We start from the raw sequence: 24,650 nt of genomic DNA, 5'->3' as shown, positions 1-24,650 counted from the left end.
TTGGGTTAATTTGTGCTTTATTATGGCAACAAAACAACAGAAATATAGATACATGCATTGTTGTCATAGAAACAGGGTTGCAGTGGCTTCATTAGGGATGTGGGCAATCCAAATTTGAGGTAGAATGGGAATAGGAAACGGTAATCTCTGGGATATATAGCAAACATTACATTAACCAAAAAGAAGCATACTTCTCCAAAACTGACCATTAATAATAAAATGATACATCAATCCATACCTTGTAATTTATTTCAGGAACGAAGAAAGAAAAAGGAAAAAATTTACACTCACTTTTCAGAATTTATATCTCTAGATCTGGTGGCTGACACACTTCCAGTCAACTTAAAAAATAATGAACTGAAACCAATCGAGTGTGCTGTGTTGGCATAAAATATCTTTCTCATACGTCTCTCTCGCCACTAGCTGGTTGGCAGTTTCTTGTTGAAATGTATGTACATGTTCTGCGTTTCTCAAAAAACGCTCATATTCAGTTGGTTGTTTATGGCATGTTAACAACATACATACAAAAAATATCACTCCATTATAAGAATTTGAATATCGCCATTTCTGTTTTTTACATTTGAACTTCAAACACATTTACATTCTTAAAAGACGTCCATCTTCAATCGCTTGTTGCTTAGATTTCCCTAATGGAATGAAAGCAGTTGTCTTCCATTGTTTTACATCCAAAGCCCTGTATCAGTAAGCCATGATTACTATACGCTCATGATACTGCAATATAACTCCTTATTCCCAGGCACCCTGATACTTAAAGAAAACAACATTCTGGTCACGATCACGCTATTAGCGGCTGGGCTAACACATGCCAAGTCGCGTCCTGTATACCAATGATCAATTATAACAAAACTAAACCAAGAACGCTGAGTTTCTTTCAGTTCAGAAGAGTTCCGTACAACTGGGCCTTGGTCAGACTGTCTTTCCTGGAGAGTCCCAGGGTACCAAATTTTTGGCTGTAAGGGGGAGGGGGCGGGGGAGGCGGGGGGGACGTCTGGCTCCCCTGCGGCGGGAGGTTGTGCTGCATCTCGGCCTGATAGTGCTGCAGCTCGGCCGCCTGCATCTCCAGCGTGGCCCCCCGGTTCAGGGACTCGCCGGAGCTGGTGGGGCTGGCCGGGGTGTACTCCTCCCCGGCCCCGACGGCCCCCGCCCCGCCCACGCTGCCCTCCAGGTCCTTGGAGCTCCCTGAGTGGTAGAGGCTGTTCTCCGACTCCTGGCTGTCCTCCTTGGCACGGTACAGGTGCGCCTGCGCGCTGTGGCACTGCCGGCCCATCATCATCACGGGGCCGCGCTCCGAGCTGGGGCTGCCGCTGCCGCCGCCGCCGCCGCCGCCGCCCCACACCGAGTCGGCCGCCCCCTGGTGCGGGTAGTAGTCGGCCCCCTCCTGGAAGCTGCTGTACAGCGGGCCCAGGCGGATCTTGGAGGGCCGCACCGAGAAGTGCTGCTCGGAGAAGCTGTAGGGGGAGGCGCGGCCGGGGCTGCGGTACGCGGCGGCGCTCAGGTCCTCCACGCTCAGCTGCCGCCACCGGCCGATCAGCTCCTCCTCCTCCTCCTCCTCTTCCTCCGCCTCGCCCGGGGCCAGGGCGCTGCCGCGGCGGCTGTCCCCGTAGGCCACGCTGGGGGAGGAGGAGGGCGGCAGCGGCTCGTAGGGCTCGCTGAAGCAGGAGGACATGGTGCGGCTGTACACGGGCGAGCTGCCGTTCTGGTGGTGTTGGTGGTGTGGGTGCTGGTGGTGGCTCAGCTCCGCCTGCTGGAAGGGGTGGGCGCCGATGGAGAAGCCGCCGGGGCTGTCCCGCTCCCAGGAGGAGTTGCTCTTGCGCTCGTAGTCGCCGGCGTCCCTCCACTCCATGTAGAGGGAGTGGAGGTGGGGCGAGGACCCCCCGCTGCTGGGTGGGCCCTCGCCCTTGTCCTCCGAGCCCGGCCCGCTGAAACTGGAGTAGGTGCTGGAGCCCGGGAACTTGCCCCCAAAGTGCTCCTGGGAGAAGCCGGGCCTCAGCGCCACCGGGGCCTCCTCCGGGTTGCTGTCCATGGAGTTCTGGGGCCCGTAGAGCAGCTTCCTCTGGCCGTGGAGGTCCATGCTGGGCCTCCGCTCCCGGAGCCGCTCGTCCGGGCAGTACAGGGCCGTGTCGCTGCTGTACAGGTCCGTTTTGTAAGCCGCGCGGAGGCCGAAGCCAAGGCCCAGCACTTGGCCGGAGCGGGGGCGGTCCACCCTGCCCAAGGTGTCCATGAGGAAGCCATGCTCCTGGGGTGGCGGGCTAGGCGAGTGGGAGGCCTGGCTGCTGCTACAGGCCTCGTCGGCCTTCTCCAGCGCTTCGGCGATGACGGAGCCGGGGACGGAGTCGGCGTAGGAGGGGTGGCCGAGAGAGGACTCCTCCAGGTGCAGGGTGACCCGCTGCTGAAGGTCTGCAGGCAGCTGGGAGGATAGAGCACAATGACCAGGAGAGCACTGGTTAAAGGGGGAGAGGAACCCCAAAACCTGTCGGTGTTCAAGACAACCCCGTAATGAAACACATCCCTCTGTGTGGAAATGTAAACTTGTCTAAACGAATTTGACAGTTTGACATGATCATTTTCCCGCCGATAGCTCTATAGCTGTCTCCCCCGTCCATTCTGTCACCATCTCCAAAATGGGACAATGTTTTTTTCCATCTTGCATCTTTTTTTTGCATCTTTGCAAAATTGTTAGTACGAGTTAACGGCTGAATTTCATCATGCATTATGGAAAGGAGTGGAACAATGGTGTGTGATCTGTCACTGTATCAGCATAGCTGTGTCGTAATCCTGCTGGGCTTCAGGAATGATGTACAAGGTTTGTACCACTTGGAACAGATTCAGCAGCGTTTCTGCTCTAATGCACTGCTGGATAATGGAAATTGCATACTCAGCAGATTGCATGCATAATATAATGCAATATATATAGATATATATATATATATTTTTTTTTTTATATAGCCTGGCATGAAGAGACATTATGCCATGCCTGAACACTATGTTTTTCATGTATTATTAATGAATTCTTCTGTTATATATAGCAATACATTCATTCATTTATTAAGCCGTTTTGTCGGTCTTGTATTTATTGCAGAGTGGGAATTGTGTGCTATCGATTCTTGGGGTGCAATCAATAAAGCAGTGACATTTTTACATTGCAGAAATAAAAAAAAACCTGCATTAAAACGCACACACTGATTGTGATCACTGTGCCAAACTCCATAGTTCAGGACTGAGGGGAGAAGTAAATCCATGGCTGACAGACATTTCCTTTCCAGTCCATACCTCCTCAACGATAGCCCTCTGCATGTACCGTCCTCTGTGTCTGCTTCTCCATAGCAACAAGCTTTAGGGCAACTGCAGCACACAGCCAACATGGATCTAGCCGGCTGGCAAGGAGATGCAAGCTAATTATAACTTGGGAGAAACGGGAGCCATGCCAATTTCTGGGACACTGAATGGATAATTATTCATAATAATTTACAACTTTGAACACGCTAAACGCCAGGCGATGGCTGTCCACACATTTTTCAGCGCGCCTATTGTTTCACATGTGAGCAAAATGAGCCTTCATGTGCTGCTCAGATATTGAAGCCCATAATTAAACACCCACTTTTTACGTGTTAATACGTTGGAGGGTGACATACAAAACGCACAAATCAAACTATGTGAAATGTGCTTCAGGGTCCAAGCAGCAGTGCATTCGTAGCATTGGTAACATTCATTGATTTACTTTCAGGTAACACTCTATAAAAACGTTCAGTCTTAGGCATGTGTAAGACTATAATTAATGATGACCTAATCATTAACAAAACATTAATTCACATTTGCAGATGATTAATAAGGGCTATGTTAAAGGGAAACTATTTCACCACCAGGTGTGCTGTCGATACCATGTCAATATCGTCTCTCTTGTGACATCACAAATGGCCACCACCATCTATGATGGATAGATAAGCCGATCAATAGGTACAGGCGACATGATAGGCTAGTAGGCTGAGCACTTATTAATCATCTACCGATCTATATTTAAGATTTGCTTACGATTTGCTCATTGTCAACTCAAGGCTTATAATGACTTATTACTGACAGGTATTATAAAGTGTCCCCCACTTTCATGTGTCTCCCTAGGGCCCACTGCTGTTGGACAAACAGAGAGCAGATAAGGAACATACCACATGCATCATCTTTGTGTTACATAATGCCACGGCATGCATACGCATATGCATATGCATATGCATATGCTTGGCTCGGCCCACTCTGCTGCTGTACTCTGCTGCTGCCTCTGGCACTGGGCTTTCAGCTTTCAAGAGCTTTGCATCGCCATCGATCGCATCGCCGCTCACATTGATATTTCCAGTCAGCCGTTCGGGCAAAAAGTGGACATCCATTCTTTTAGGGTGTATGGACCCGGACCCAGATTACAAATCTGCTGTTGTCACGCGGACGAGGCCCAGGGCCCAGAGCTGAACCAGCACAAGCAGTGCCAACAAACTGGTGATCAAACTGGCGTAACACACACACAGTATATGCATACAGACACACACACACACACATATCAATGCGTGTGTGACATGGTTGAGCATAATGTGCCGTTGTATTTGTATTGCATTTGTATGTTTGCATATTTGTATATGTATATTTGTTTATTTGTTGATGTGTATATTTGTATATGTGTATATTTGTATATGTGTATATTTGTATGTTTTTGTATTATATATTTGTATCTCACACACGTGGAACGGTGTCACAGCGTGCTTAGCGGGGTAACACAGCCGTATCTCATAACACTAATTAAGCCAGTGGCCCAATACAGAATACCGGAGCCCTCGTAGAGTTTAATGAAACAAAAGACTGTGAGTCACGTTACATACACCTGTGGCTAGCCTGCCAATAATGTGTGTGTGTGTGTGTGTGTGTGTGTGTGTGTGTGTGTGTGTGTGTGTGTGTGTGTGTGTGTGTGTGTGTGTGTGTGTGTGTGTGTGTGTGTGTGTGTGTTTGTGCTATATAATTACATGATCAATCTCTTCACAATTACAATTATTTTACGGCGCTTGTTATGATTCAGTGCTGTTGACTAAAGAAATAAAAATGTATATTAAAGGTCAGACTTTCAGGTGCAGGCAGAAAATTGCCTGCACCTTCTGAGGCTTTATTATGGGAATATACGGTTTCATGACCCTAGCACCAGAAGAATCTGCGAGCCCATGTTTTATCGGCTCTGGCAAATGTGTCTGGCTGCCCTCCCGTTCAGACAGATTCCCAGCAGACCTGGCCCGGGTCTGGCCAATCACAACAGTTTAACTGTTATATGGCGGGTTTGATACGATGACAGTACAGAGGACTGTACACTGTTGATGTATTTGCATAAACAAATGGTTCAGATTGGTTCTGGTCTATCCAGTTTTGCCCCAAGGGGTTTTGGTCTGCGTCTATTGAGTACAGCCCTTGGAAATCGAAAATTAACTGAGGGGTGCCAGACTAAAAGGCATTTGGGAATGGGTCAAGCGATGTCAGGCTAATGGTTTTAGGTTGTTTTGTACAAACTGGGTTCGACACCAAACATACAGCTTTGACCCCACCTAAAGATGAAGCGCTCTCTGAATGGCAGTTCTTCGGGATCAGCACTGCTGTACTGTCCAAGGCAAAGACCCCTTGAATTAAAATGTCTATAAATCATTTTACAGTACTTTGTGAGGAAATGTATATGTTTTAACTAATGTCCAGTGAGTAATGCAGATAGGATATTTCCAATGCCGATATCCAATTGTGTCTTAAGGTTTTAGAAAAAAGCAAGATCTTTTAAAAAAAATAAATCTAAATAAAAAAAATGCTATCACGCATGCTAATAACACAGAGGCTTTGCGATAACAACTCACTTACTGTGGAGGCGTAACTCAGAGGGCTTGACAGGGTATTGGACAGTATGGTGTTGTGTGAGGGCTTACCTCAGAGAGCTGGGCCCGGTACACAGCCTTGTTACACTGGAGCAGTTGGGCGGCCAGGTTGCAGTCCTTCCTGTACAGCTCCTGAGGAAGCACAGGAACGTGTGAGGCGGCTGTGGCCTGGTCACTTATCTTGGAGGAATGTATAGAGCATGGTATGGATGTTATGGATTGGATTATGACCAGGGGAGGTGTTCGCTTCCCTTCCACATCCTATGATTAAAATATTGTAGTACGTTAATAGCGTGTGTGTGTGTGTGTGTGTGTGTGTGTGTGTGTGTGTGTGTGTGTGTGTGTGTGTGTGTGCGCGTGTGTGTGTGTGTTTGTGTGTGTGTGGATATACATAGTATAACATAATAGTATAAAAAAAATTATAATGAAAATATCAGTAATATCACAACCATTGACGCAGCAACTAGAAATTGGGAAATGGCCTCTTTATGGACGGCTGTCAATCAGGAAGCACTTTGAATGTTCTTTAAAAAGCAGTGGCATTTGCATAATAACAACACATTGTCTGCTGATTGAAAGGATTTCAACCTAGAGGAGAATACAAATAATAACGATTCACTAAAAAAGTTTTTGCTTTTCTCTTAAATGATATCATGGAGCCAAAGGTTTGTCTACCCATGTGGAAGACAATGCGGGCTGCACGCAATGCGTGCAGCCCGGGGAGAGTGTGCACTAGGTAAGCAATCCAGTCATTTAAATTGGCTCGAATGAAATAATTATAGCAATTTAGCATTTTTAAAACAGTGATATTAAATCGTAAAGTCGCTGCTGCAGACAAATGAACCAATATGTGTCACAAGACAGTGAACGCTCACGTTGTCCTCCTGCAGCTTCTCTATGGTGAGCTTGGCCTCGATCAGGTGGTTGTTGAGGACGATGATCTCCCTGCTCAGGGCCCGCTTCTCATCGTCGTGGTGCTGGGTCTGCCGGGAGAGGGGGAGGGGAGGGGAGGGGGAGGAGGAGGGGAGGGGGAGGGGGAGGGGGAGGGGGAGGGGGAGGGGCTTAGTTGCCAAAGTATCCACTTTTCTGGCGCTTCACTACTTAATGAGTTCTCGGTGTCTTGAGAAGCACTTTACGAATGCCACGATTGAATTATGAAATATTTATTGAAATGCATCACGCCGGGAATTGGTTGAAAGCGTGCCGACCACAGTGTGGAAATGTGACAATGCTTTTTGTTGTTGCACACACACTCATTACTGTTTTTTAGAGTAATAGCTTGTGATGAAATGGGAGATAAATAGTGTTGCCAAACTAATGAGCCAATATGAATACACAATATACAAATGCAACGCTTGAAAAATTACAAACAGACTAACTTCCATTCTATGAAGCGAACACATTCAGCTATACCCGCAAACACTGAACAAATAATCAAGGCTATTAGCGCCAGCTATGAATGAAATAACTGCCTAATAAGTTGCCTAAGAATGCAAACATTAGCAACGGTGTTTGTTGAAGACACTAAGCTTTTTTAACCTCTTTCAGGCCTAAACCTGTAGCGGGGTTTCGCAAAAGGTCACCGACCAATCGTCAGTGACTGACTGCACAGAAACAAATGCATTTGCCAATCTGGCTGTGTAACGTTTGTCTCTGCTGTAATGACAATGTGCTGACACTGTTATGGTGGTTGAAGCTTCACGGGCAAACCCATTCAGCACCGGCCCATAATGAATGAAATGTTCAACCTATTCAACGCCACAATGAATCAATAGCACACGACAAAGGAGCTGTTAAAGTTTCTCTTAACGCAGCAATAACTTATTTTCTCACATGAGTCTGCGTGACCTCCAATTCCTCCTCGCTATTGACCCCTGGGTCCTAACTCTCAGCTGTCATAGTCTTTTATCTCCCAAACTAGTGGCCCTCATTATAGATTAAGCCTTTCTCTTTCGGCGGGAAAGGCACATCGTTAATGGTGGTTGAACGATGATCCTCTGCTACCTGGTTCATTTTATCTCCAGCGCCAAAGACAAACGTCTTATGCTACTGCTTAGATGTCAGCAGGAGGGTGTCCAATTAAAATAAGCCAGAATTAATTACACATACACATTTCAGCTCCCAATGGGTTCCTATGTAGGTAAAACCATGATATAAACAGCATGGTTTGCATGAATTTTCTCAACTCCCCTTTTGGTTTTTGTACAGGAAGGGACACATAAGCCAGGGACACATAAGTGCATTGCCATGAGCAATGCACTACAAACAAGTGGGCAGACCACTTACATTTCTGTGAATCTTTTCCTCCAGATCTTGATTGATCCTCTGCAATGCCGAGTAGCTGCTCTGTATTCTACAGGCGACAAAGCACAGTGTTGCTGTGGAGCCAATAACACTCCTCGCTCAATGCCCGTACGCACAGTTGCCCACGCACATGCACACAAACATACACACACACGCACACACACGCACGCACGCACGCACGCACGCACCCACCCACACATACACAGACACAGACACAGACACACACACACACACACACACACACACACACACACACACACACACACACACACACACACACACACAAAGACACACAAAGACACACACACACACACACACACACACACACACACACACACACACACACACACACACACACACATACAGATACAGATATGCATTAAGATGAAGCAGGGTATACAGGGTAGGACTGGCACTCTCACACACACACACACAGACACACACACACACTGGATCTCAACTTTATTGAAACGCTGAAGAACTACAATGAGCTTATGTTCCCTCATCTCACACGGCTGCAGTTACAGATTCATCAAGGCGTCTGCTCTGTGTGGTGAGGGAAGTCAGGTGATATGCCGGTGTCCCTGATTGGGCAACAGTACCTAGTTAGCTCAGATTGTTGCCCGAAAGACTCATTTTAGAAATGTATGTGTTTTCCCTGTGGGAGGGGATTTGATTAAAGATTAGGCAGCCCTTGACTGTATGAAAACAAGGCTGATCTTATCACAGAAATGTTACATTGTATTTTTTAATAAAAAAACAGCAGGTATAAACTGAAACACAGTGCGTTAATTCCTATTGGGTTAGGTAACGTGTTGACCACATAGCTAAACGTTCCATCAGAAATCGTGTACTCCTCCCACACAAAAAAATCAGTATTAGGCCCATACCAATCCTCCTATTCCCTTTGTTTCAATATATTGACAGCTGAGGGGCAGTGAAGAAAGAGAACAATTATTGTAACACTAATTCTTTGTGCGTGCATGGCTGTGTGACAGAACTGAACAGAACCCAGCGTTAATCAAACTTTCAAGCTAGTCTTGCGCCTTCACACCTCCTACACTTTCCCGTCACTTGCACTTTCTCAAGAGGGGAGCTTTTATACAAACAATAAGAATGAAACAACTACAAAATAAAAAAAAAAACGACCAATTACGGTCAGTATTACTAAAATTGTGCGGCTCATTCATATTAGCCTTTCAGAAACCAACAAACCAATCGATTCCTACAGCAATCTAGTTTAAACGTAGCATTGTGCCCATGCAGCCCAATTAAAGCTGAAACTAAGCAACCCCAAAAGCACCTCCTCCCACTCTGTTCCCTCCTGCCCCACATGTCTCCCCCACTGAGGAGTGCTCACTTGTGATTGACAGGCAAGATGAATCCCCTAAACAAATCAGGGCAGAGATGCCCTGAATGGTCTGAAATGTGCCGAGAGCATTCCACTCACAAATAGAAACTAATTACGCTGAAACTAGCTCATGAGTCGTACCTATCACCTTTCAATTCACAGCTTTCTCCAATGCTCTTATTGGATTGTTCTCCACCTTGTTATCGTAAGTCACTTCGTCAGTTCCCCCGCGAGAACTGACAGAGCAACACCCCCCCACCCCTACCTGATGGAGAAGCACCCCCCCACCCCTACCTGATGGAGAAGCACCCCCCCACCCCTACCTGATGGAGAAGCACCCCCCACCCTACCTGATGGAGAAGCACCCCCCCACCCTACCTGATGGAGAAGCACCCCCCCACCCCTACCTGATGGAGAAGCACCCCCCACCCTACCTGATGGAGAAGCACCCCCCCACCCCTACCTGACGGAGAAGCACCCCCCCACCCTACCTGACCCCCACCCCTCCCTGATGGAGAAGCACCCCCCCACCCTACCTGATGGAGAAGCACCCCCCCACCCTACCTGATGGAGAAGCACCCCCCACCCTACCTGATGGAGAAGCACCCCCCCACCCCTACCTGATGGAGAAGCACCCCCCCACCCTACCTGATGGAGAAGCACCCCCCCACCCTACCTGATGGAGAAGCACCCCCCCACCCCTACCTGATGGAGAAGCACCCCCCCACCCTACCTGATGGAGAAGCACCCCCCACCCTACCTGATGGAGAAGCACCCCCCCACCCTACCTGATGGAGAAGCACCCCCCCACCCTGCCTGATGGAGAAGCACCCCCCCACCCTACCTGACCCCCACCCCTCCCTGATGGAGAAGCACCCCCCCACCCCTACCTGACGGAGAAGCACCCCCCCACCCTCCCTGATGGAGAAGCACCCCCCCACCCTACCTGACCCCCACCCTCCCTGACGGAGCAGCCCCCCCACCCTACCCGTCCCCCAACCCCCTTGCCGGCGCCGCCCCCCCTACCTGCGCAGCTTGTCGGTGAACTTGTCGAGCTCCTCCTGGGCGCGGCGCAGCTCCGTCTCCAGGTACTGCCGCGTGGAGTCGAACTCGCTCTCCAGGAGCTCCAGCTTGTGGGTGGTGAAGGACAGCCGCTTCCGCAGGTCCTCCTTCTGCTCCAGCAGGGAGCTGCGGGCCAACACGCACACACACACACACACACACACACACACACACACACACACACACACACACACACACACACACACACACACACACACACACACACACACACACACACACACATGCACACACACAGACACGCATGGACGCACAGACACGCACGCACACACACAAACACACACACATACAAACAAACACACACGCACAGAGTCGCGCACACACATACACACAAGCACAGACACGTGCACACACATACACACAAGCACAGACACGTGCACACACATACAAACAAGGTGAAACATGGCATCAAGCGTCAACGATTTCAAATAAATAAAGCTGGGAAACGGCTTCTTTTCTTATGTTGGTATTTGTTTTATGGGATGGGAACAGTGACTGAAATTGATGAGTCATGAGGAATGCAGTTTGTGTGACGAACCAAACAGGCAGATGCAACAAAATACAGTAGACCTACATCCTGGCTCTAGCAAAGGGAGAACAACTTTGGCCTTTTTTCAGGCTTATTCAAGAGGACGAATGCAACAGCATCATCCCGTCCCCCGAAAGAAGCGTCTTATCTGATCGTAGCTGCTCTGATCAATATCTACTAGCCCAACGTGACAGAGATAGACTGCACGGGTCACTTCAGCTCATTGCCTGTGACTTACAAACACAAAGAATGACCTGTCTTTTGTGTGAGTACAAAGTTCTTCCAGTGACCCAGAACATGCTGTTGATATAATCACCTGATAAAATCGTTCAAACCTCAGTCTCAGGTCACGACCAATCGGCCCAATCACAGGTCAGGCACCACCCCTGGCTTGTGATTGGCCTGCCCAAACTCTCAGGATCATCTCCCAGGATCTCTTGTACAACGACCGTTGCAAGAGCGAGCCTTGAAAATGAGGCTGTGAATGGACACCACCAGGACCCCGGTCGTGCTCCTTTAAACCTCAAAGAAACAATTTCCAACCAGGCCTCCTCTTAAGGTCATTCATGGCTGAGCTATTGTAAAGTCCCCTCGTTAAGAAGGAAACGGCCCCGCCCCTCAGCCCCGCCCCCCCCCCTTTGACAATCCACAGGGGGAAAGACTATTATTCATGATACGTAATGTACCTGATGAAATATGAGCCGAAACCCACCCAATCCATCACAGCAATTGACTGGGATGGGCCCTGTTTCGACCCCCCCCCCCCCACACACACACACACACACACTCCCACTTGCCCCGACCACAGCACACCGGAGCATGCAATTAGAAGGGAACAGCGCGCAGTGACGACTATTTTTAGTTCTTATTTGGGGGGTGCGTGCCGTGCACCATACCTAGACCAGCAGCTCCATTAACAGTGTGAGTGTGAGGAGGGGTGGCCGTGCGGGTGGGTTAGGGCACGCTAATGGACTCCATATTGACAGACTGACGGAGACAGCAGAGCAGAGCCTGATAACTCCATCATCGGCTCTCCGGATTCACGCCTCGCAGATGGAAATGTGTTCCGCTTTTGCCCTTCTCTTCGTTCGTTGACGCCCTCTTTCTCTTGCTTGCTCCCAGCAAAGTACTGCTCGGGATTCTTCTCTGCCTTACATTGGGCGATAACATCCTATACTGTTATAGCCTGTAATGTTATTGGCCCAGCTTTCATGGCCCACAGACGGTAGCACTCAAAGACTTGGTTGAACACTGAATTATGTTAGCGAGCTCCGTTAAAGACAAGTGCAGTTTAAGGCTTAAAAAGTCAAATTCAAATCAATATTTAAGGTATCCATTTATTTTCTCTGTGAATGATATTCCTCTCCGAGCAGCGACTCGGTGACTGCTTGACCGTGTGTAAAGGTGTGTGTGTCAGGGAGATGTTTCTAACGCCTGCGCCCCCAGTGACTCCCTGCTGACTCAGCTCTAGCGTAAATCCTCTCGCGCGCGCTACCGCCGCCACCGCCGCCAACCGCCGCCGCTGCCTAACCCGATGAAGTGCTCTCATGCCATTGAACGGCGGTGGGCGAGAGAGAGCGAGAGAGAGAGAGGGAGCACCCGCCGCCGCCGCAGCAGCAGCCCTTCAGTCGGCCAACTGCAGAGGTGAGAGGACGCGTGGGAGCAGCCAGCCGACAAACACAATGTAACACGTGTTATTATTAGATAAGACCAGCTAGCCGCACCTAAACAAACACTAGGTAAATATACATGGATGTTAAAAAAAATGGTGTATTGCTCCGAATATATAGAGACAATATGTGCCCGATGGCTTGTGGCTGGATGGACGGACGGACGGATGGACTGTCGGGCAGATGGTCGGATGGACAGACGGATGGAGGAGCAGACTATGGGTGAACGGACGGGCGACGGGTGAGGAGAAGGTGAGGTGATGAGAGGTGGCGACGCCAGGGAATGCGAGCGCCCCCCCCTTACCTCTTCTTCTGGTGCTTGGCTCCGTTGCGGGAGACTTTGAGGGCGGTCTTGCCAATGTAAATCTTTTTCATGGTGGTTCTGTGCTCGCCGCCTCTCATGTGTTAGATTGGTTCCGCCTCCACGTACGTTTTTTAAGAGGCTTCAGTGGGGGCTTTTTTGAGGGGGGGGGGGTGGTGGTGGTGGTGATGGGGGGGGGGCGGGTGGGGGGGCTAAGCCTGGCCTGAGGAGTGACCACCCGTTCTATCTTGACGGACCCTGCCAAAGAAAAAAGCAAAAGCAAAAGGGGGTCGGTCATCCTTTATGAGATCTGATCACTTTAACTAGGTAAGAGGAAGAGGGCCCAACAAGCCGAACACTCACACACACACACAGACCCACACACATTCAAACAACACACACAGACACACATACACACACACACACACACACACACACACACATACACACACACACACACACACACGACCACACACACAAACACATAAACACAAACAAGATTTAAGATATGCACACAAAATTATTTGTATGATTGCCACACACACCTCCCACCCATCGCCACACACACACCCACACGTCGACAAACTGTACTCGTGAACATTTTGTTCACACACACGCATACACACAAACAAACACACGTCGACAAACTGTACTCGCGAGTGTTTTGTTCAAGGCCATACATACAAAAAAGCCCATGCACGCACACACACACACACACATAGACACACACACGTCAACAAACTGAACTTGTGAATATTATTTTCACACACACACGCACACACATGCACACACACAAAGACAAACACACACAAAGGTTTTCTCACAATGTCTACAACATTTTCTCCCCTTCCTGCAGGAGAAACACGTGCCAACAGTTCCTCATCCCCCCCGCCCCCCACCATGGCACCCACAAACCCACCCACACACCCCCTTGTCTCCGGGGGGGCCCCCGTCGCGAAGGTGCAGGCCCCGTACGAGGGTGAAGAGAAATTGTGTTACTTATTGGAAGAGACAGAGCCCCACCACTGTGATCAGACCCCCTTCCCCTCTCGCTTTCCCAATCGACCTCCCCCCATCCTTTATTGAGCCCAGGCAGAGAGCTAATATGTCTCACCCAACACAACCCACAATCAGTGTATAGGGACGCATAAGCTAGGTTGCGGGTCGATGGTGTAGTCGTGTGTATGTAAAAACGTTGGTTAACTGCATCGACATTTCAATCTCCACAACAGTCTCCGTGCGCTCGTTCTCGTTCCCTGTTGCACAAACTCCTGCAAGCCTTTATCTCTGTTTTGACAGTTGTGTTTTATTATTTCACAAATTTTCGAGATTGCGGAAACATTTTACATCCGTTCATCTCATGACAATTTGCACAGAGGAACGCGGTGTGGGGAACGCATGCTGCGCACACGTGTCGGTTTATCAACACACGCACACAAACACACACAAAATCTGGCAATCTTAAGGGAAGAGTAGCAGAGTAGAAGAGAGAGGAGGACAGATAAAAACGAAAGGAGCAGAGGCAGAGGAGAGAGGAGGAGAGAGAAGAAGAAAGGAACAGAAAGAAGGAGTAGAGGGGATCAAAGAAGCAGTGGAATGAGCAGAGAGGAGGAGAGTGGGCCAGGGAGGAGGAGAGAGGAGCTGACTGAAGGAGATAAGGGCAGAGAGGAGGAGTAAGAAGCAAGAAGGAGGAGACAGAAGCAGAAATGTGGACAAAGGGGAAGAGAGAAGCAGAAAGGAGGAGAAAGGAGGAGAGAAGAGGAGAGAGGAAGTATGTGGAGCAATTAAGAGGAGAAATTAGCTAATGAGAGAGGAGCTGAGAGGTACAAGGAGTAGAGAGAAGCAGAGAGCTGGAGAGAGGAGCAGTGCAGAGGAGAGAGGGGGAGAGAGGAGAAGAGAAGAGGAGAAAGGGAGGAGCAGAGAGGATGATAAAGAAGGAGAGAGGATCTATGAGGTACATATAGTAGAGAGAAGCAGAGAGGTGGAGAGATGAGCAGAGAAGGGGAGAAAGAAGCAGAGGAGCAAAGAAATGCAGAGCAGAGGAGCAATGAGCAGAGAGGAGAGGAGAGGATGATAAAGAAGGAGAGAAGAACTGTGGTACAAATAGTGGAGAGAAGCAGAGAGGTGGAGATTTGAGCGGAGGAGAGGAGAAGAGAAGAGAAGAGGAGAAAGGAACAAAGAGGAGGAGAGAGAAGCAGAGAAGAGGAGAAAGAATCAGAGAGGAGTAAGGAGGAGCAGAGAAGAGGAGAAAGAAGCAGAGAGGAGGAGAGAGGTGCAGAGAAGAGGGGAAATGAACAGAGAGCCAGAGAAAGGAGAAGAGAGGTGCTCTCCAGATGTACAGTGTTGTGGAGGAGGTTGTTGATTCTGCACGGGGAGAAGAGTTGCAGGAGAAATGTATCCTCCCCCGACCGGTGACAGCTCACCACACTGTCGCTGGAGCCTTCAGTCCAGCTGCTCCCCTCTGAGTCATACCTACCTTCCGGATGTGTGTGAGTGTGTGTGTGTGTGTGTTTTCTTGATATTCATACTTGAATACAGGTATATGTGAAGGAGCAGGCCAGCTGCTTGTGTGTTTGTGTGTGTGTGTGTGTAGCTGTGTGTGTGTGTGTGTGTGTGTGTGTTTCTGCAAACACACACGAGTGTGGGATTAGTAGATAGATTCGGATTTATGAGAGTGTGTTTGTGCACTGGTTTTTCCTGCATGTGGGCGCGCTTGTGTTTGTGTGTGTGTGGGTGTGTGTGTGTGTGTGGGTGGATGGGTGTGTGTGTGTTTGTGTCCCTGTGTGTGCATTTGTGTGTATTTGTTTTTTGTGCACCGCGTAGTCACACACTAACAACATTAAAAACCTTCCCGACGCCACAGAAAACCTTCTTCCTCCTCCTCATCGCTTCTCCCTCCCACCGACGTGTCAAAACAACGGGGGGACATTGTGCGTTGTTGTGTGTGCTGTTGTGTGTGCTGTTACATTATTGTGGTGAGACAGTGTCAGGCGGTGTCTCGGGACCACGGCGCAGTGGCTCCCCACCTGCCAGCTCCTCACGCACTGCAGCAAACACCCAGCGGCGCCCGGCCCGGCCCGCCACACACACACACACACACACACACACACGCACACGCACACGCACACACACGCACACACACACACACGCACACACGCTGGCCCCGCCCACCCAACCCCACCCGCCACCGCCGGGATAACAAGCAGGAGCCTAGGGAGCGCCAGGCGAGCCCCTGTGTGTGTGTGTGTGTGTGTGTGTGTGTGTGTGTGTGTGTGTGTGTGTGTGTGTGTGTGATTGTGTGTGCGTGTGCGTGTGCGTGTGTGTGTGTGTGTGTGTGTGTGTGTGTGTGTGTGTGTGTGTGTGTGTGTGTGTGTCTGCGTGTGTGTGCGTGTGTGTGCGTGTGTGTGTGTGTGTGTGTGTGTGTGTGTGTGTGTGTGTGTGTGTGTGTGTGTGTGTGTGTGTGGGCTGATGGAGGGTGGGTTTGGGTCTGAGATGATGAAAAGAAACCTAGCAGAACTACTGTAATCTAGAGAGTGCTAGATTATATATATATATATATATATATATATATATATATATATATATATATATATATGTATATGTATATACATACAGTATATGCATTAAATATGTTAACTTATTTGTATACTATATAATAAGGCTCAAATAATGAAACTTTAACATTGGTTGATGCAGTGATAATCATTAACTAACAATTAACAGTTCAATAACAACTAGCTAATGGCCTAGTAACCATTAGTTTACATTATTTAATGCACTAATAAGCATTCTCAAAAAGCATTAGCATAGGGGTAAGGGTGAGGGTTAAGAATATGTTAGGTGGGTTAGGGTCTGGGTTAGGGTTAAACCTTACCCTTTTACATTATGCATAAATAAATACTGCAATTACCATTGACTACACATTAGCCTATTTAACATGAACACCGTAAATATACCTGAACACCATTAGTAAATGATTACTTGACCGTTAGTTTACTGTTGTTAAACTGTACGTTGACAGTTAGTGATTATAACTGCATTAGCTAATGTTAATTAATGGTTGACTAAGGTAACCTTACTGTAAATGTTACTTTATATACATCCGCGGGCGTCTCCCTTGTGTGCTTACAGTTTAGCTAGATAGAAACACTCCAACTGGGTCATGTCAAACTAACTACAGAATAGGAGAAAAGTTTTTAAAGGAATGACTCTCGATTAACTTGAGTCAAGGGAAGGAGCACTCTATGCAATTGGTGTCATAGCAGGGTAATCACCCAAGGGGCCGGTGACAATGAATATGGAACTGTTCCTTTAAGGTTCACCAGAGCCTACAAAGCCAGCCTCCCTCCAACAGCTCTGCCTCTATACTGGTGCACCGGGCAGAACTAAATGCTATTCAATGCCCCCGTCATTAATCTAATGAGAGACACCTGTTAACACCCAGCTCCACCCTGGTGTGAAAGCAGCGCATACCAAATGAAGCCCTAATTTGTTGATATAACACAAGATATCACAATATAACACGTATCAATGACAACTTGGCTGTTAATTCACTCAGACTTGCTCCTCCGCTCAGTCATCACTTTTCAACGTTTTATTCGCCTTTAATGAAATGTACCGCTAAGTGGGGCCACGATGGCTGCACTACCCCCGAAACCAGGTCAACATTTGCCATGTTTTTCTGCCAAGCCCAAGGAGATAGGGAGAATTACTGGCAGCTTTCAGAAATGGTTCGGTTCATTAAAAATAGAACAGAGACACACGTATATACCGGCGTACATGATCTCACCGAGTAGGATGGCACCGGGACACGTTGACGGTTGACATGATGGTCGTGACATGACATGACCACAGTATCCTTGTACTACGTCTCCCTCCCTGCCCTCGCTCCTGCCTCCATAAACCCTTGGTTGTGGATATAATCCCCACCTATATATTCCTGGTACAAGCCCTCTAAAGAGATAGGGCTGACCAACGTACTACAAACATAAAATGAAAAAAGATGATAATATCCAAAGGCCGTCTTTTACGCAGACGGTTGAGCGAGCCGTCTTCTACAAAAGTATTTCGTAACACACAATAAATCAATACAAAATATTACAGATGAGAAAGCCTGACAGAGATTTCCCCCCCATTGGAATATTATATTGAACTGCCTTTAATTGTTTAAATGTGTTTTCTAGCAGGATCGTATTCAATTTTTATTGATGTTCTTGTTGTTCAAAGAAGGAACATTTTGTTTTTAATGCTCAGTATAATTACTCTTGTCACATCATCACATGCAGGCACACACGTGCTGGCGCTCGGTAAAAGCGCACATCAGACCATGAGGTGAACCCGCCCCCCCCCCCTTGCATTGTTTACGAGTGGAGCGCGAATGGACAGGTAGTGATTACAGCCGCTCACACAACAAAGCCACCGCCTCTGCAGAGCTACTGGCCGATACTGCTTTGCTCTGGGTTCAGTGTGTGTGTGTGTGTGTGTGTGTGTGTGTGTGTGTGTGCGTGTGCGTGTGTGTGTGTGTGTGCACGCATTCTTTAGTGTTTGTATATTTGTGTGCGTGTTTGTGTTTGTGGGCTTGTGTGTGTGTGTGTGTGTGTGTGTGTGTGTGTGTGTGTGTGTGTGTGTGTGTGTGTGTGTGTGTGTGTGTGTGTGTGTGTGTGCGTGTCTGAGAGAGAGTGAGGGAGAGTGTTTGCTCATGTGTCTGATTGTGTGTAGGCGGTTGTGCGCCTGTGTGCTGGGCTCAGGGTGTGTGTGTTGTGTGTGTAACTTGAGATGTACGATGCGTGTCTGTGTGCTTTTTCTCAAACCCATAACCCATAAAAAGCAAGAGAACTCTGGTCGTCAACATCCTGATTCATCCTTCACAGCTGGCTCTCTTTGGTGCCTCCAAACACCAAAGCATGTCCGCTGTTCAGCCCCATCTCCCAGCCCGCCTCTCCCCAGCTGAACAGGGGCTCGCTTCGCTGGCTACGCCATGTTTAAAGCCCCCGACAGGTTAAACCTGTGTTGAAGGTCTTAACAATGTCTGGTAGGGCCATTTATATACATCTAGTAAGCATTCAAGTCATAGGTTATTGCAAACACGAATTTGTAATTAAAAGCGTCTTAATTGGTAATTGAAAGTCTTTTAATATTTTTTTCATATTTATGAATCATATTTGTATGTATTTATTTCAGGGCCTAATCAGGAATCACCATTGGTTAGACTATTATAATCATGCTTTTTGGAAGGAAGTAAGGTTGATTATAATTTATATGCAAATGATTGTTTGCACATCATGAAAGGAGCAAACGAGCAAACATGGTTAAGATAAAAAGCCTTTTGTATTTCATGCCGTCTTCAAGGAGAGCCTGAGAGCAGCTATTGCCACGGGATCTTTCAGGGTTAGGACGAGGCTCGCTTGAAAAGGACATTTTATCGGAAATTAGACTTATATTGAACAGCAATGGGCTGTTTTCTCTGTCCTGGAGGATAGGGTTTGCGTTTATGTGTGTTTGTCTGTGTGTGTGTGTGTGGGGGGGGGGGGTTGGGGGGGGGGGGGGGGGTGAGGATGGGGATGAGGATGCCAAAGGGGAGGATATGTAATGGGGTAGGGAAAAGAATATACACTTAATAACTCCCAGAGGAAGGAGCTGAGAAACAGAGAGGGAGAGATAGAGAGGCAGAGCGAGAGAGGGAGAGAGAGAGGGATAAAAAGAAGAAAGAGAAATAAAGAGTGAGATGGATGCAGAAAGAGGGACAGAAACAGACGACAGATGAATCAACTTAAACTATGAGATAAAGCAGTGGAAATCAGGCAGAGAAAGGGAAAGAAGGAAAGAGGAGGGGAAAGATAGAAAAAGAGAAAAATAAAATTAGAGCCAGTAAAAAACGGTATAATCAAAGCATCTAGCTGAAGGGAAGAATAAATGAGAGAGGACAAGGGAGAGAGTAAATAAATGGAGAAACAGAGAGAGAATGCGAGCGAAAGAACAAAAGAGACTGAAGGTGTTATAACTAAGGGAAAGAGTCACTGGTGAATAAAAAAGGGGTGAGAAAATGGAAGAATGAGACAGAAGAAGGGAGGGAGGGAGGATAGAGGGAGAGAGGAGGAGAAAGCCAAAGATGGAAAACACAATGTGATCATTAGCTAGTAGTTGAAATATGTTCTAGCACCCTTTCCACAAGAGAACTAAGATTTGTTATATTTACATCATTTTAAAGATATGAAGGTACTATTTTCGCATAACATTTCTAAACATTTCTTCTACACCTATGTTATATATTTTGTTGAAATGTGTACATACATTATCCCAAATGTTTCCAACTATGTTCAAACCCAGAGAAATCTGTGGTTTTATTCAGGGTCACGTTCCGTTACATTGGGTGAGGTCCGTTACACATGTCAGTGGAGTCATAACAACTCCTTTAACCCCTGTCATCTGCGGGAACGCACGACAGTCATCCAGTAGAGACTTATCAATATCATATTTCAATATCGATCTAGCGTACTATGTGCTATAATGACTAGCCACCAATTGGATGTTTCCCACATAAAGACTTTACTTTTGTCTTTCAATACTTTTATTTAGAGAATGACACCATCTGCCAACGATAGTGTGTCCCAAACATATAAATATAGAATTATTTTGAATGGGTAAAATGGTATTTCATTGTGGAGCTGCACAACACATTGATTTGCTCTCTCTCACCAACCAACAAACTGACAGCGGCCCATCTGTGAATAGCCCCTCCTCTCAGTGCATCCTCTGTATTAAAACATTATCATGCGCAACAGGAAAGATTGCTGTTGGCTTAGTGAAGCCGGCTGGACGAATACCTGAGTGTAATCAATCCAGATTTTAACAAATCAGTATTAGGGATGCCAGGAATACCAACAAAAACTTTAATCAAATGCACGGTCTACATCTCAACGAGTACTCATTTTGTAAGCGCTTGTTTGTTTGAAAGAAGCCTGTGATAGTTTCAACCAGTGTCCATATCACGTCCGTTTAACCTGTATTATATAGTTTATGTTGCCAGTTTAACCTGTATTATATACAGTTTATGTATGTTACAAAAACACAGCTTTTTTTACCAGCTTTTTTACTTTTACAGTGGTTTACTATCTTTGCAACTCAAAAAAAGAAATATATATATATGAAGTTCAATATATAGGGATATGAACACTGATATGTGTACGGTACCATTATAAAGTTACCACAACGTTAAACGCGAAACGCTTATTTCTGTAGTAACTGCTTATGATTGTTTTTTGACCACAGATAGCACCTGGGCTACACATCATTATCCAGCTGGGTAGTGGACTGGTCTAATGGGAAGTTGGAAGTTAACGTTACTTGTGGTTATTTCATTAGATTGAAATGACATAGAAATGTTCAGAGACAACGTTGGAACAGACAACAACTCCCATGTTCCAACGCTAACTTCACAACGTCATCAAACTACGTTTTTTATCATTGTTCTGATCCCTAGCGGCAGAAATTACGTACCTTTAAATGTTATACAAGTTATCTTTTTTGTCTGTGTTTTATTATACATGCAACAAAATTTTTGAAACTCACAAGCCCTTTAAGCAGAAGTTAATTTGAAAACTTTTACACGTCTATTTTATTATTTGGGTTTCAAACTAAAACTAAGTGGTTAAAATGTGTTGAATGAATTGATCATATTATTAGTGTGACCACGTATGCACTCCAGAAAACATTCTAGGAAAAGCATTTGGCACTTGATTACAGAATGATAACAGATTGTGTTCAACTTCTGAGTCCCCATGACATATTTTTGCTCATCATCAATAATTAAACCTGCACTATGTATGTTTCACCATTAGAAGCCTCTCGTTGCTTGAGTTGAGATACAAATACAGCTATAATATTTCATTCATTCATTTTTTTAAGCCTTATTAATATGTTGCAAATTGTATGTAAGTCATCAACTAATTCTTAAAAAATTATCCTCAACACAATTTTGGTCATGATCTTTTTAATAAATGATAAGTGATTATGAATTGTTTACTATTCATTTTGTAACAATGGTTTATAAATAGTGAATTCAGTATGAATGCACTATTTACAACTACTTTATTAATGCTGGAAAGTTGCAATTATTCTAAAGTACCAAACGTAGTTTGATGACTCCTCATCAAAGCCTTAAGCAATTTTACCGGGTCTTCAAAGGGTCTTTGAAGTCCTTAATTTACTTGTAATTATGTTATTAAGGGGTATCAATATGTGCATTACGCATTGAAAATAATTAAGTTCCACGAAATCCATTGAAATTCTACCTTATTTCAGTCTATTTATTTCCTTCTTTTACTTCCACTCCTTCTGATTTAATGGGTAGAGTCTATTTTCCCTCCTGGCTGTGTAGCCGAGCGGGTGACAAATAACGGCGATGGCTTGGTCTTTGAGAAAGTACAAACTACACATTCAGATCACACCCCTACAATCCTGAGTCTATGAGCTGGCTTTGAGGTGTTTATTAGAGGAGCCGTGTGTAGGATTAGAAGTGGAAGTGGCGGTTAGACGGCGCAGAATGCAACCAACCCAATACCCTGATGCACAAATGGAAACTTGTTTTGCATCCATTTGTCCACGATATTCACTAATTGTGTGTTGTCGATGCATCCTTCTGTGATATGTTATCTTCATTTTATGTTTTTTAGATCCTGTTGTGCATCGATAGAAACGATAGAAGGACGCCATTTTATTTAATCCCCTTAATTGATCGCTTAGTTGCTTTGGGCTTAAGGCTAATTAGTATTACAAAAGGATAGCAGCAGTTTTTGGATTGATGGGATGGATGTCAGTCCTAGTATGTGCTCAAGCAGTAGCGAAACCTTTCGAATGTTTCAAATGTTTTTTATTAAAGATCAAGATATGACCTTTTATGAAAGGCTGGGCTAGCTGGAGCTTTTGGCAAAGGTTGCACCGGAAGCCGTCACAGTGAGAGCTACTACTTTGTGTGACCTATAAGAAGACCTATACAAACTAACTGGTTAACTAACAAGTGCTAGCACAGCCCTAAACAGCAGGAACCGTGGTTCAACGATCAGATCAACATTTTCCCCATAAGGTAGACCTATATTGAGCCAAAATAATACTTATCTATATGCCGCCATCACAAAGTCACATGCAATTGTAAGATTTGAACTGAGCCTACAAAATCGCTTAATGAGATTATACAACCAATCCGCTACAGAGATCACCAAAGCCAGAATGCGATTGGTCGAGGAGGTCACTGATTAGCCGTTAGAAGTTCACCTGCAAACTTCCATGAGAAATAATCACAGCAATTTGGATATTTCTATGGGCCGTGATTCAAGTCGTTGTGGTGATTCAATTGACCTGGATTGAGTCGTGGGGGGTGGACTCTATTGGCACATTGGAGAAACAGAGATGGAGGGGTTTGTGTTGCCGGGGGTCTGGAGGGCTCTGGGACGGTGAAGGGGTGAGGGGTATGTGGGAGAGGGGGGTGGGCTGGGTTAAGGAGCGTTGGTTGAGGAGACTAAGTAGTCGGGTGGGGTCTAGTGTCGGGATCAACGTTCTCAAAGGATCACTCAGCGTCTCCTTCACACACAGACGTACACACACACATACTCAATGCCACACAGACCAAATGTATCCTGGTTGCATTGAAAGTGTTGCACTGACGTGGCGGCCTGCCAATATTCGAGACCCCCCTCCCCCTCCCATCAGTTATTTGCTTAAAATACATTTCAATTAGAATCTGTCTAATGAGATTAGAACAATAATGCCTTGACGAAAGAAATAAAAAAGGGATTTATTTCTTAATGGCCTTTTAAGTGAACCAGTGTCACAGATCTGTAACATCATCAATCATTAATTGTTGGCAGCATCCATAATTGCTACGTCTTTATACCTGATTGAAACAACTATAAACCCAAGAGTGACAGCGTGTTCGTTCAGCACGCGGCTACCGACATGTCCCCTGTCACCGATGCCATAGCAGCGCGTTAACAATTTAGAGATCATACTTTAAGAAACATCTGTAACATCAGACACCCCGAAACAATCTTCTGTAGTGCATCAGGAACCCGGTTTGCTGGCTGATCGTGGTTCCCCTGGAAACACACAGCGAGAGCCATTGTTTCATGTTGACAGGTCTGTCAGCTACGGAAGAAGAAATAAAAAGAAACAGAAAAGAAAAAGAGAAGCAAGTGGGAGCCACGGCCATGTGAACGGGTGACGCTACACGGAGATACGCATGATAATGAGCTGAGGTAAAACCGCCTCAGCAACCCCGGAATAATCGATTTCCTTAAACAACAAAAAACACCCCAACATCCAGCGACTACACCACCGGTTGAAAAACCCCTCCTGATGCCACGCAATCATCTCCAGCTCAGACAGACGCATGACAGCAGCGACAACTGCCGGCATCACAATAAAACACAAACAGAATCTCATTCGCGCCAACTTGAGTTGCAGCGATTAGATATTCTATTATCTCCTCAAGAGCGGGAGACAGTGTGTCGCTCCTGTA

General features: G+C 46.5%; 1 protein-coding gene across 2 annotated transcripts in view; it reads right to left on the bottom strand.

The window, feature by feature from the left end:
* Positions 1 to 24,650, bottom strand: part of si:dkey-174m14.3 (brain-enriched guanylate kinase-associated protein) — a 25,181-nt gene continuing 531 nt past the window's right edge. The window contains exons 1-6 of one of the 2 annotated variants that reach the window (XM_030346001.1): positions 13,142 to 13,293; positions 10,585 to 10,746; positions 8,190 to 8,256; positions 6,779 to 6,886; positions 5,955 to 6,035; positions 1 to 2,428 (exon numbers count right to left, since the gene is read on the bottom strand). In XM_030346001.1, the coding sequence (XP_030201861.1) occupies positions 893 to 2,428; positions 5,955 to 6,035; positions 6,779 to 6,886; positions 8,190 to 8,256; positions 10,585 to 10,746; positions 13,142 to 13,239 (2,052 nt within the window). In that variant the 5' untranslated portion in view covers positions 13,240 to 13,293 and the 3' untranslated portion in view covers positions 1 to 892. Of the gene's footprint in view, positions 2,429 to 5,954; positions 6,036 to 6,778; positions 6,887 to 8,189; positions 8,257 to 10,584; positions 10,747 to 13,141; positions 13,294 to 24,650 lie in introns of those variants that run through there. The other variant, XM_030346003.1, reaches the window with a different exon arrangement.

The sequence above is a fragment of the Gadus morhua genome, chromosome 21 (genome assembly GCF_902167405.1).
Source record: "Gadus morhua chromosome 21, gadMor3.0, whole genome shotgun sequence".
NCBI classification, from domain to species: Eukaryota; Metazoa; Chordata; class Actinopteri; order Gadiformes; family Gadidae; genus Gadus; species Gadus morhua.
The sequence above is the reverse complement of the archived record's forward strand: the minus strand, read 5'-3'. Positions and strand labels throughout refer to the sequence as shown.